This window comes from Biomphalaria glabrata, chromosome 8, assembly GCF_947242115.1.
Source record: "Biomphalaria glabrata chromosome 8, xgBioGlab47.1, whole genome shotgun sequence".
Lineage (NCBI taxonomy): Eukaryota > Metazoa > Mollusca > Gastropoda > Planorbidae > Biomphalaria > Biomphalaria glabrata.
The window spans coordinates 37,027,162-37,042,207 of NC_074718.1; the positions used below are offsets into that span (position 1 = coordinate 37,027,162).

General features: G+C 35.7%; 1 protein-coding gene across 1 annotated transcript in view; it reads right to left on the minus strand.

Moving 5' to 3' along the window:
• The window catches only part of LOC106075701 (uncharacterized), a 29,908-nt gene that overhangs the window by 7,143 nt on the left and 7,719 nt on the right, over window positions 1-15,046 (minus strand). The window contains exons 2-5 of the mRNA XM_056038484.1: window positions 9,401-9,665; window positions 4,303-4,350; window positions 1,551-1,738; window positions 29-327 (exon numbers count right to left, since the gene is read on the minus strand). Of these exons, the coding sequence (XP_055894459.1) occupies window positions 29-327; window positions 1,551-1,738; window positions 4,303-4,350; window positions 9,401-9,665 (800 nt within the window). The remainder of the gene's footprint in view (window positions 1-28; window positions 328-1,550; window positions 1,739-4,302; window positions 4,351-9,400; window positions 9,666-15,046) is intronic.

Sequence of the window (15,046 nt, forward strand, 5' to 3'; positions counted from 1 at the left end):
AAACAAAACAACATAAAAAGAAACTTACTCGCACTTTACAGGATCAAATATCAGCCCACATTGTTGACCACTTGGGCAGCACTCCTTCTTAATTGCGCAGACACAACTACACACTTCGGGGTCCCAGGCTCGGGGCGAGTCGCACCTCAAGTCCTGCCGGCACTTGCACATACACTGATTTCTCAGGAACAGCTTTTGTGGGCCGCATTTGGTCTCGTCCAAAGTGCATTGAATCCTGCACATCAAATGGCGCTCAGCTATGACGGTCTGGAAGCCTTTGTAGACAAACTGAGTAGCATCGGTGGAGGGAACTTCGGCTTTAAAAACCTTGAAATGTCAAGAACATTATAGCTTTAATCATGAATTAACTAAAAAAAGAACTGTATTTTATCTTTCTTGTTGGCCATCATAATAATAATCATGGCCAGACTGAATTTAAGGATTGAACAAATTGAATCTCACTATTTCAATCTGGATAGCTAGATCTCTCCGTTTTCGGATTTAGATAATGAAAACACACACACACAGTTTGGTCAATACTTTGTTTAACGGCCATTCTGCTTGATACAGCGTAACATTTAGATCGCGAGAAGAGCACAGTGTTAAGATAGAGGAGCTTCCATCCGCCCAAGTGAAAGAAAAACTGAACGTCTCGGGAATGGAGCATGGTTCGCTTCTGCAGTAACACGAAAGAGATCTTCGTCCGTGAACAGGCCAGCAATTATGAAAAAACAGTTGGGACAGGACAGGAAGGGGCTGAAGCAGTGGAAGTGTCGTTTCTGTGGAGTGGAAGTCATTCCTTGTGTTTTGGGAAGGCAACCATTCCTGGGACTCGAATCTGTAACCTTGTTAACTGTGAACAGAAAACTTCGTTAAGTGTTTCCCTTTCTTTTAAAGTTACATTTATATATCAATGTAATGAGCTTTCTAGTGGCTTTATATTTACGTCGGATTGTTGGTGAGTGTGGCCGTGTGTGGGTGTGGTCTGGGTAACACACGTGACCCTTGATCTCTGGGAGACTAGTACAGTGGTGAACACTTTCGATCAAATGTATGTGTGTTGGGGGGGGGGGGTAATGATAATCTTAATGGTTCTTTTCTGTTTTCATCTTGTCCCTATGGATGTTAGACAGAGTAGTCGAGAAGGGGGCCCTGGTTAGGAATAGACATTATATCGCCATATATACGTATATAATGTACCATTTTCTCTATAAAATGTTGTGCCTAGTAGACCTACTGCCATTGTAAATGTAACACATATGTACCAATCATTTCCGAAATATATATATATATATATATATATATATATATATATATATATATATATATATCCTACAAAATATGATTTTTACATTATTAAAACGAAAATCAAAAGTTTTTTTAAGGGAAGAGCGAATTCCCAGAATCTTCAGATAGCATTTTGTTTCTCACGGTCAATAGAGATTGCATTATAAAAAAACACAACTACAAACGATCGCATTGACCAGTTTATATTTCTCTATTATATATTGAATCATCGACAACTGTATAATTCCTTGAACAAATCTTACTTTCAGACTAACTCTCTCAGTGTACGATGGAACACACTCCAAGTTCGGGGAGGAACAGCAGCCTCCACAACGTTCCATCTTAGTGCACTGAGGAAAGAAGACAATCTTGGGGTCAGGAGAGGTTACGTTCAGCCGGACAGTGGAGAGCCTTGGTGAGCAGTCATCTGGATCAGCAATACGTCCTCCACCTGATAAGAATATATATATACTATTTATACATCTATCCCGCAATGTCAGCAACAACAATAATAAGTATTAGTAATGACGTTTTACTCAAGGTCAATAGATGTACAAAGTATATAAAACTATGATGAGTTGTATACGATTGTAGTAAGGGCCCAGTACAATGTAGGCCTACTAATGATATATTTTATAAATTGCTATAGCCTTTTTCTAAGAAAATCATTTATGCAAAAGTTAATTAGTTTTCTTTATAATTGATAAATACACATAAAGACTTTGATATAATCATTAAATTAACAGATAATTATTTATTTTGCTCTAACTATCTTTAAATTTCAATCGTCTAATTCGCCGCACAAGGTTTATCTCCCCTTAGCTTAGTAAATTTCATATTTAAAAATATCAAAATTAAATAATTGCGACTAATTGATTAACTAAATAGTTGAATTGTTATTTTTTAATGGATTCATGTGTTGTGATCAAGCATGAGATGACGATTAGACGAATAGAAGTGGTCGAAAAATCGATTGCATAAAATCCAAACATACAAGAACGATACAAAGGGAGTTAATAATTAATATACGTGTTACAAAAAGGTCTAAAAAAAAAGTTTTTTTGGGGCAGATGATGTAAAGTTCATCTACTACTACCACTACCTTGAAGTCTAAAAGAGATTTTTTATTTAAATCTCAGATCAAAACGCAAGGAAGTTTGGATCAGAAATCACTCCTCTAGAACCGTCTATCATGCATTAGGTAACTAAAATCATAGGCCAGTTGGTAGATGAAACTGTTGCAGTTTACAAACTGTACGCATAATTATTAAGTGACTATTGGTTTTACCATTTGATAACGGACATTTTTTACATTGGTAGCAAGATGTTTTACATTTATTTGCTCCCGTTCTGTCAGCTTATTAAGTTGAAGTTGACGCACACTTCTGCTTAGCAGAAGATGACATCCTAAACTAGAAAAATATTCAAAGTGCTTTCTAAAAAAGCATTAAAAATAAAAATAAAAAAAAAGACAAAACAGCCTTTACACAACTTATAGAGCGATTGTTTTTCTCTTAATGACTAATGAATGTTAGAATAAAAAAACAATGGAACATTTTACTCTGCCTCCCCCCCCCCCCTCCCTATTCCCCATGAAAGTAGAGATCTACTACACTTTATAATATTCCAATGATAGGCCTTTAGATCTAGACATAGAACTAACTTAGAAGAACATGCGTAAAATTTTACTGAACATTAATTTATTTTTCTCTGGAATCAATAATATCGTACATTCGGATATTAGAGAACGCGATAGTCCTTTCAAGAACGCGATAATCCTTTCAAGACCGATGTTCATCTAGATCTAGACCTAGTTCTCTAGCCAAATTTAAATTTCTTTCTTATTTTTTTTACTTTGAAAAATTAAAACAGTCAAACTAGAGTTTACTTAGTGTGACTTTTCTCAGCGATAATCAAAAGTTAATTTTCTAGAAAAATCGTTAGAGACTTTTTTTGAGATCCACCGAGGTTCCATGAAGTTCTGACTTGAATATAGGTATTTTATTTTTTAATGTGCCTATTGATGGAATATTTGAGCAGTATTAAACATTAAAGCTTATTAATTATTTTTTTTTACAATTAGTAACTGGAAAAAACAACAAAAACTAAAACCTGGGTGGGTGGACACAGATCTCAAAACGGCTCTAATAATATCAAATTAATCCGTCTGTCTGTCTGGTCAAAATCTTTTACGCCATTTTCTCCCCCTTCCCATTCATTGTAGGTGACAAAACATGAATCAACGAAAAAAAAATAAATAAATTAGTCTAAGTTAATTGTTTTCTTTTATATGGAAAATGTACTAAATGGATATACAATTTGCAATAATGAGATTTGGCAGCGATTGAACGGTGCTCTCCTCCCAACGCGCGAATGAGAGTAATCAAAATGCTAGATAGCAAATGCGTCAAAGTCGCAATACCATCTTGCATCTTGCGCGAGTGTTGACACTTATGATAGTTTCAAAATAATTCAAATAATTGATTCTATTTCACTCAATATAAGCGAGATTTCAGGTAAAAAATTATTATATTTGAGTTATCTTTAAATAGTTTTGATTTTTCAAACTTAAAGGTTAAAATTGTTTTCTTTTATCTTTGAAACAAACACATTTTATGTTCTGTTATGTTATGAAAAGTTCCCCTTTAAGACCTTACGATGCATAGATCATATGACGTAAAGGTCGTCTGTTTCTATGGCCGACAGTTAACGCGGATGTCATATGGCTAGCACAAAGACTAACCGCCTTTATTTTCCCTAAATTAGGGTCAGGTACTTATTGGAGTTGGTTGGACTGGCGAAATAATTAGTTCAATGAGAACCAAAGGAAATGTTTTACTCGTAAGGTCTACTTAAAGAGAGTGTGTGTGTGTGTGGAGGGGCTTGGCGTTAGGATGTGGACCGTTCCACTATACTCCCATTTATACAAATGTTAATTTGAACGAACAAAAGCACGGGCCATCACCTAGTCATATAGTTGAATGTAAACTAAATCAAACAAAAAAAAATCCTTACCTTCACTTACAAGAAACTTCCCCGTCTCATTGTCATAAGAAGTGATAACTGCAGAGATAAACGAAAACAAATATATCTGATTGAGATTATAAAAGACATTAAATAAAAAAACTAAAATTAACATTTTCATAAAACTACAAATTAATTAAACGTATTTTTATTCTTTCTTTTTCTTTTTAACCTTTTTTTTTTTCAAACACCTGCCACACGCATTAGCTCACAATTTCTTCATAGTCAAAAGTCTTCAGTTAATAGCCCAAGCAAAAAGTGAAATAATTTATTTTCAAGCTAAATTTTCGCAATTTATATGATTGTGGGTTAGCTAAGTTGATAGAGCGTCACGCTAACATCGTGGGTTTGATCCTCATAGTGGTCTATTTTTTTTTCCGATTTATTTGTCGTTGACAAATAAACTATAAAGGCTTATTTTGGTATATTAAATGAGCGAAAAGTAGGAATAGATTTTTTAAATATTATTAAAAGACTAGCAAGAGACCGTGGAGAGTGTCGTGTTTTTACTGAGGCCCTATGTTCCACGAGGAACACAAAGGACTGATGATAATGATAATGATTATACTCAGTGGCGTCACTAGGGGGCGTGAATTCCGCACCAGCTGACACCTATTAGGGGGTGACACCCGAATTGAAAAAAAAAGAATATTTGCAAAAAAACTAGAAAAATAAAAACCCAAATTGAAAAACTGAATGTCGGCAAAAGACTAGCAAATAAAAAAAAAATCTCTAGATATATTTCCCAAATATGTTTCGGCATATCTACCGTACTAATCTCTCTCTCTCTCTCTCTCTCTCTCTCTCTCTCTCTCTCTCTCTCTCTCTCTATATATATATATATATATATATATTATATATATACATATATATTTTATGCCATATTGTATAAACATTTTGTTTTGGCAAAAATGTCTAAAATGTTACTCGATAAGAAGGGGGACGCAAATTGGTTGTATTTGCATTGTAGTTATTTTATATTTTAGCATTAATTAGGCGAAACTTTGAAACAAGTTAAAATATTAATTATGTGACGTGGTTTTTTATCGTCCAATTAGAACTTTTCTACGTTAGCAGCAAGATCGATTCAAAAGTTTCTTTTAAAGAAAAAATAATTAATGCCCCTTCAACACCGTGATTCTAAAGTCTAATCCGTTTTTTTTTTTTTTTTAGTTTTACGAACCAATTTCTACCGATAAACGTACCAAAACTAAAAAGTTCGCTGCGAGGCTTCTTACTGAACATGAAGATGATGTTAAAACATACGTGCGCTATATGTACCTTGAACATCCCTCGTATAATAGTATTGGCCAATGCTGCCTTCTTCTTTACTAGGCTTAATTTAAGCAATTTTTTTAAAACTAGTATAAATAGTGTGCTAAGATTCCAAAAAAATATTTCATTATCGTAACGTCCCACAACATTGACATGGGCTCTTTTTACTACGGGAAGAAAAATGCGTTGATGACGACACAAGCTGAGAATGAAGAAAAACGCTTGGAGGAGCTAACGGCGCTTCATCCGACCACCATGCTGGATGAATAGGAAACATGATGCCTCTCTAATACTCTATACAGAAAGAACTTTTTCGGTTATACAGAACAGTTTAAAATTATATACATAACACTATTTTTGAAGAAAAAAATGTCTTAACGTTTAGAGGGCGGGAGCGCCAAGGAAAAAGTTTGAGAAACACTGCTCATTGGTCTCGAATGACTTTCACACTTCAGATACGTCCAGTTCACCTAACTGAATTTTGTTTGCACTGCAATCTTCTTACTAGTAGGAGGATGAGTTTTTTAAGCTTAGAAATGCTGAAAAATATTTGGCGCACGGGGCTTTGCCCCGGAACTCGCTGGCTTTTAAACGCTCCCCGAGACCAATAGATGTCTAAGGTGATTGCCAAAGTTTGAATAACACAGCAAAAGGTTATATGTTTAGATGATGTTAATACATATACATGGTATGAAAAATATGAAAAATTATTAAAATAATAGGCTCTATCATAAAGTCATAAACAGTGGGATTTTATAATAGAATTGACTAATTTTACATCGATGAAAGTAGGCCATCAGCTTACTGTATTGGTTCAACAAAAGGAATTAACGATTGTTTCTATTTAGAAAAATTTAGATAAGGTTGATGGTGGGCGGGGGGGGGGGGGGGGTGACACACTGAGCTTACCGCACCAGGTGACTCCGACCCTAGTGACGCCACTGATTATACTTGTTATAAATACACGTTACTAAAGAAATAAGAAATAAACAAATTGTTGTAAATGTTGCAAAACATTGTATCGGATGAAGCTTCAAATAATGATGGCTGCCTGGTCGAGTGGTATTCTCGTCGGACCTTGTCCAGATGTTCCCAAGTTCGAACCCTTCCCATTGCCGTCTTGCAGGACGTCTGATCTAGGACGTAATAATCTTTATTTTTGAAGGAACATTTGAAGCTTATAAAACGAAAATCTGAATGAATCAAACCGAATAGAAGAGCATTCATTTACGTAAGTAGCTTTGTTACCATTAGCATTCACTTCTTGTCTTACTTTCTTTCAGCTACACACTACACACACAGGCACACACACACTTCCCATAGTGCAACAACACACCTTCTAACGTTACAGTGCACGTGGAGGCACATCACTCACTCGTCCGCGCACTTAAATAGGTTGGAGGTCAGTTTAATTAACAACACAGTGTGTGTGTGTGTTGTAATGGGTGCATACGAATGGCCAACAGTCAATGTAAAAGTAGGGAGTTACCAGTCACTTGGTACAATGTAACATATAGGCCTACCAGTTGAGAATTCGCTTTGAGGGAAGATTGCATCATGGGAAAGATCCTATCCTATAGTTAAGAAACATTGGCATTTTATTGTTTAATTCTAAGCTAAACTTTAAATCTTGATATTAAAAAGAAAATAACAGAACATAAAATCCACAGTGTATAAAATTATTATTAAAATTTTTTTTTTTTTTTTTACAAAGCTGGTTAACTTTTCTTATTGCTTAGAAACAAAATAAATATAAAACTAGGTGTCGCGCAAGTAAATAATCGTCACAGTGCGACTAATCTAGGTCTTACTTTAACCGAGATAGAATGATTCGATCACGATGATAATAATAAGTAGCTGTTATAACATTATAAAATTATCGCTCCGAAATAAAGAACTACAAATGAATAACTATAACAAATGGCCTAATTCATAACAAAATCGGTCGCAAATTGAAATCACAAATAAAATTTCCGATTCTCATTGAAATACCGCTGTCTTAAAGAAGTAAAAACAAATGTAAAGTATCTTTTCAGACCTTGCTACATATTGTGCAGATTATGTAAAGGTCATTTGATAATAAGACTGTTAACAAGGATGTCATGTGGCTAGCACACCGACCAGCCGTCAGGTACCAGGTACCGGTACAACGGAAATTAACAAATCCCAGTCTTCACCGTTATAAAGTTTTTAAAAAATTAAAATAAAATAGGTACCCACTCTCTTGTGTAAAGAAGCCACAGTAATAGCCCTACTACAATATAATAAATAAACAATAAACCATTTTGTCATACCAGCCGAAAGGGTCGTGATACTTGACCTCGCAGATATCCAGAAGGCCCTGAATATACCAATCAAAATTTTCATTAGTTTTCTGAGGACGGTAGGCCTACTACCTGCTACACAGTTACCTTTTATTTGACAATGTACACTACAACGAACTTTGATTCCCCCCTAACGAACCTCAATCCTAGCAGGATGAATATTACTTCCTTTTACAACAATAATAATAACAACAATAATAATAATGTTAAAGGGACTACGATGAATTTTGTTTCTCTTTAGCGAAACTCGACCCTGGCAGCGCCAGAGAATGACTACTCGTTCATTTCTAACATAATAATGATAATAATAATAATAGTGATAGTAGTCCTAATGCAAAGACCGCATCACAAACGAAGAGATAAAACAGGATTCATACAGCGATTGAACTCAGAATCACTTGCTAACTACCGTCAAAAACTAAAACTGGACATATTACAGGGTCATCAGGGCTCGCAAAGACCTTCCTTCAGGGAAAAGTACCAGGAAAAAAAAAGAGGCAGACAGAGAAAACGATGGGAAGACAACATAAAAGAATGGACGGGCCTGCCATTGAAAGAGGCTCTATCCAAGGCAAAAGACAGAGAGGAATGGAGAAAGACGGTCAGCATATCCTGTATGGTGGCCCATCGGTCCAACAGACTAAGGAAAAGGTCATAGGTGAAGGTGAAGGTGAAGTCCTAATACAAACAGGATACCCATTTTATCATTCGTTTTCTTGTTTACTCAGGATACAATATGAGCATGTGCGTTTGGCAAGGGGCATAATTAATGACTATAAGAGCGCCTTCTTCCCACGACGTTATCCTTTCCAAACCGGCCTCAGTTGTAATTATAAGTTGAACCACTTTAAGGCGCTGAAAGGATGAGATCTCTTAAGTGCAACATGTCGACATGCAGTGCAGTAGGCATGCGCGGTCACAGCGCTCACAAAACAATTAAACACTGTAATTAAACGCTAGGATGGTAACGGTTATAGCTGCATTGCTCAACACGCTCCGTAAGAGGGACTGAAGTCCAGACTGCTACGCCTACTTTTCTATTTTAGAAAATAAGTCTTAATTTAGCCTTACCTTGGCGGTCAATAGATATGTAGGCCCTATATATGCTATTTTCTTCGGATTTAAAGGGCGCAGATTATTTACACACAGTGTGTTTTATATGTTAGTACTAAAACAAGAAAAAATTAAGAATACCTTTTTTAAAAAGACAAAACCTCCTTTATACAACTTATAATCTTATGAAATGCACTTGCATGAAATCCAACTAAACAAAAACAATTGGTAAAAATATTTCTAATGGCACAGATTTATGATTGTTAGTCTAGTTCTATTACAAATTTAATTACATACAGAAATAATGCATACAGTATATATTGCTGACTAACAATCAGTAATCAAACTTAATGTATATAGTGTGGACTACAATCAGACATAATGCATATAGTGTTGACTTACAACAATCAGACTTAATGTATATACTGTTGACTTACAATCAGTCACATTGAAAGCTTGACCATCATCCAGCCGTAAAATGTCCATGAAAGCTTCTAGCGTGTTGATGCGCCGTAACTGTTCCATTGCGGTTATGTTTGGAGGAAGGCTCACACTACTTCCGACCAGGTTATTTGTTATGATAGGTCTTCCTTGCGAATGTTCTGTAGCATCATCTCTCAAAGAACGCTCTAGGTTGTCATTTGTTATGAGGCCTAGAGATCTCTCGTGATCAGGAGTAGCGTTGCTTTCTACGCCAGTCACCTGTAAGAATGTAACAACAAAGGATGCTTTTAAAACATGGTTTCATTTCTGACACCAAATGTAACTAATATACCCTCCCTGCATCTATACTGAAAACTTGTGTTCCTGATTCACTCTTTATTTATCTTACTGATTGAGTTACACCTATACTTTAATTTTTTTTTATATCAAATCACTCCGTCGGTGTGTCTGGTAAACAGTTTGTACATTTTATTTCTCCCACACCCATAACGTCGAAACAAGAATCAATAGAAATAAACCAATTAGTTAATTAACAATAGGAAATTAATTATTTTGTTTGGTATTGAACAAGAAAAAGAAATAGTACCTGACGGATATGGTGGCATAAGCTGAATTAGTCCCCTTTAGGAGGCTTGAGCCAAATTTGAGTTCAAATTAAAGTCTTACAACTTTAAAAAAAATGCATTTATAAAGCGATGACGGTAACATTTACGCAGATAACTCCCCTTCTTTTCACATTCTTCTATCCTCCTTCTCCCCGACCCCCTTTCCTAACTGGTCCAGACAAGTGACAGGATCATAATGCATTGAGAAAGCTAAAAGCATGAAATTGCGTTAAACAAATATATACAGTTGGTACAAATATTTCTGATCGCACATATTTATTATTTTTGTCTAGATTCTAGATCTATTACAAATTTAATTAGATTACTGATCCAAACTAATTGATACAATTACACTTAATATATGCTTGGTTTATTTTTAGTATTTTTTCTGTGTTTCTTTTTCTGTTATCTTCTGTAATCATTAAGAAATGTGATCTTCCACCTCCGTACAGGCAGGGCACAACAGAATGAAACAACACGTTTCGAAAATTGGAACTAGCGAAATATGCCCTTGTGACTTGTGCTGTGTCACTAGATAAAGATGATCATCAGTGGCGTAGCTAGGAGGGAGAAAGGGGGTGACGAATGTGAAAAGTTCCCCTTTCAGACCTTGCGATCTGTTTTTTTTTTTACAGTTTGAAACTAACAATAGATAACTATAAAACGTGCTATTTTCCTAAGCACTTCCCTGGCAAAGTCGTTTATATGTCGGCTTGAGGGAGCTAAAATAGGCTTGAGCCCTCGAGTTCGAACTTAGGTCGTTCCAACTTTTTTTAAATAAATGCATTAAAAAAGTGATCACGGTAACTTTCAAGGATATCCACTTCTTTATCCCCCACCCATTTGCCAACTGGCCCAGACAAGTGAAAGGATCATAGGGTATTGAGAAAGCTAAAAGCATGAAATAGCGCTAAACAAAAAACAACTGGTAAAAATATTTCTTATGGAACAGATTTATTATTGTTAGTCTAGATTTATTGAAGACTAAATTAATTGACCGATCTAAACTAATTGATACAGCTTTGTTGTTTTTTCTTGTTTTAACTGTAGGGAAGTGGCTTGAAGATGACAACAAAAGATGTGGAGACCTGAATGTTGACAGGAAGTAGATTTCAGTGAGTTCAAAGGACCTGAATGTTGACAGGAAGTAGGTTTGAGTGAGTTCAAAGGACCTGAATGTTGACAGGAAGTAGGTTTGAGTAAGTTCAAAGGACCTGAATGTTGACAGGAAGTAGATTTGAGTGAGTTCAAAGGACCTGAATGTTGACAGGAAGTAGATTTGTGTGAGTTCAAAGGACCTGAATGTTGACAGGAAGTAGATTTTAGTGAGTTCAAAGGACCTGAATGTTGACAGGAAGTAGATTTTAGTGAGTTCAAAGGACCTGAATGTTGACAGGAAGTAGATTTTAGTGAGTTCAAAGGACCTGAATGTTGACAGGAAGTAGATTTTAGTGAGTTCAAAGGACCTGAATGTTGACATGAAGTAGATTTCAGTGAGTTCAAAGGACCTGAATGTTGACAGGAAGTAGATTTGAGTGAGTTCAAAGGACCTGAATGTTGACAGGAAGTAGATTTTAGTGAGTTCAAAGGACCTGAATGTTGACAGGAAGTAGATTTTAGTGAGTTCAAAGGTAAAGTATTTAAAACTTTATTTCGGGCACTGCTAAACTCATATGGAAATTCTAAACAAATAAGTATATTTCGAACCTTACATTCAATGTGCTAGTTATTAGACTACGCGTTAGATTTGACTAGCTCTCCGGAATTCGGTCACAACCTTGCTACTATAGATATGTAAATTAGAGAACGACCACCTGGGTCAATCAGACCAGACTACTCGTTTTGATAAGCACCGAGAAATATATAAACAGCGTAGCAAAAGCTGCCCTGTTTTGATAAATGTTATTCGTCACCTAAAGCCTGTTGATAGTGTTTGTGTGTGTGTTTGTGCTCATAACTTGTTCAAAACGTTTGTGGGTAAATCAGTGTGTGTGTGTGTGTGTCAGTGACGTTGGTGTATAAAATGTTTCTTAACTTCTAACCAATGTATACACGATTTCCATTATGGATCTATGAAAAGAAATGAACTAATTAGGTTGGCGTCATTAGAGAGACACGAAGATTCTTCTTTCTTGATCTGTGATTCGCCCAATGCAAGAAGAAATGCCAGGTCAAAATAGCTGAAGGTCAGAAATTCAGAAAGGTTGAACGTCGTGAAGGTCGAAAGAGTGTTAGGTCAGAAAGTTTGAGGTCAAGAATAAGAACAACATTCAAAATAAAAAGAAATACTAAAAAAAACCTCTATACTGTAAGATGTAGCTCCCATTTTCTATATAAAACAAAATTAATTATCACTAATTCATTAGATAATTAGTTAATTCTTTTGATTAATTCATGCGTTGTCGTCGAGAATGACTAATTGTTCAAAGTTTCAACATGATTCGTGAATGGGAAGTGGGAGAGATAACGTGTACAAGATTTGTACCAGACAGACAGACAGACAGACGGAGTGAATTGAAAAAAAAAGCTTTGTAAAATAAACAAAAATTATAAACCTCCAAAACTTGTCAATAAGGGAAAGTGATAGATAGATAGATAGATAGATAGACAGATAGATAGATAGATAGATAGATAGATAGATAGATAGATAGATAGATAGATAGATAGATAGAAACGTCTACTTTGGCAATCCACAGTAAATGTAGACGGTGATTACGACAACCCTGGACAACATGTTCTTCAACTCTATACTTCTGGATGTAGTGGTCAAAGTCCTAATCACTCAACAGCCTTGGTAATTGATACATTAACACGGTACAGGGCCTCAATATAATTGTTAGAATCCTCGTTTATAACAGAAGCCCCTGTTTGACATTTCAGTAGAACATGTTAACTCCAAAGTTCATCCCCATCACCCATGAATAAGTTTAATACAAAACAAAATATCACCCAATGATTCCAAACCATTTGTCTCCCAAAAATTAAAATTTTTAACGGCCCACGAAAGAGGAAAAGACGCTATTAGTTTTGTGTGGAATCTCTGTCCGTCCGTCCCGTTTAGATCTCGTAAACTAGAAAATGTAGTGAAAATCCGACATCATAATATTTTAGACAATTGAAAGTTATGATGCAACGGTAATTTTTTCTTTTCTGAAAGCGAAAAATCTAATTTTTAAAATCAATTTTTTTTTTCGGAAATGTTTTTTTTCTTGAGGATTTGAATAAGATATTACCCTTAAGAAAACAATTATAAGACATCAGTTAGGCCAGGTCACATGTAACTTCACATTCACTTTCACCTATCCTTTGGTTTGCTGGACCGCTGGGGCACCACACAAGATCTGTCAGCCTTCTTTCTCCATTCTTCTCTGTCATTTGTCTATGATAGAATTTTATTCCGATGTTCTTTCTGAAAATATTGAAACTTGCCTTTTACCTGCCTGGGAGGACCACTTCGTGGGCCGATTTTGAGAGTTTGTGTTTCCACACAAACTGTCTTTGTAACCTTGTTATTTACAGATATTTCCTACAGGCTATAAGTGCAAAGAACTTTGACCAACACCATTCATCCACAACTGATTTTGTGGACTTCAAATAGAACCATAGTACTTTTCCCCTAATCTTGCAAACTAGCGGTCGCCCACTAAGCAGCAGTATTTTAATATGGTAATAGTAATGGTTTCGATTCCGAAGATTAAGAATGAATATGCAATGTTTCCCATGACTAAGCAATCCCAATTGCGACCTACATATTTTTCCGCCTTTCATGCAGACATAGCCGTTGTCAGCTGGCGGTCTATTTATGTTTTCTTTATGTTTTCTGCGCCTGTCTTCAATAATGGCTTTCCATTGGGTCTCAAATGTGTGTCCCGTAGCCTTTATGAGAGCTCCCCAACTGTCTCTTTCAGACGCCATCTGCTGTCAGCGACTTTCCTCAATGTCATCAAGGACGAAATAGCGCCTGAGGGGATCTTTATAGCGTTACTGTTACGCCGTCCTCCTTTAAGCTAGCCAAAAGAAGATCGCCTTGCTCATGCGGTCGTCTCCCATAAATCTTAATCATTACAAAATAGTATCCACCAGATGTATTCGACTACATGGTTTCAAAGAGAGGTGGTTGCAGGGGCGTTGCTGGCAGGGGTAAATATTTCCTGGTTTTCGTGTTTAGACCCCTCTTACCTCTACCTGATGCCGACACTGTAATCAAAACCCTCAGAATCAAATTTAAGAAAAAAAAAAAGGTTCCTATATAAATTGTTTTCGTTCCTTCCCTTATGTCAAATGAAAGTTTCGCCACTGGAAAATAAAACCAACGACAGGGTGAGTGTTATGTACTCTGGATGAAATATCAGCTTGACCTTGTTTATAGCAGGTCACGTTTTTCAGACGTAATAACGTCTCTCGTATTTCAGAAATAATCATAAATCAGACATGCAAGCCAGTGTTTTCCACTTATAGCGCAGGTCTCTAAGGTGTCGGAGCGCACAGCTATAAACTGATGTAAATATCATTTTAAAAAGTTTGAAACTTGTGCGCGAGACAAGGCAAAGTTTACAGAATTAATTTACTGACATTATCAAAGTGGTTTCGATGCTCTCGGAGTGCATTACGTACAGAAGAAATACAAACAAAATGGTGGCGTATTTTACAAGTGTAATTGATTTCCACTTCTCTCTTTTGTTTCTCGAAGGGAATTTGCATAATTAAGTTAATGAGATTAATCTGCTCTTTGTTTACATATATTTGGAAATGTGGTTTATATTCAAAAGTCATCCCTTATTTAAGCCAAATAAATACCATTAAGAATTATATATAAATATACACTCTCTCTCTCTCTCTCTCTCTCTCTATATATATATATATATATATATATATATATATATAGTAAGTGCCCAAAAAGTTATTTGTTGTTTGAAAATAATTTGTTATGTTCTGCACCTCGGATGAAAATCTTCCATAAGCCGTTGTTTTCTTAGCGTTTACTTTCAAAATAGGTTAATAATTAAAATAAAGCTTCTATGTACAAATTTTAGG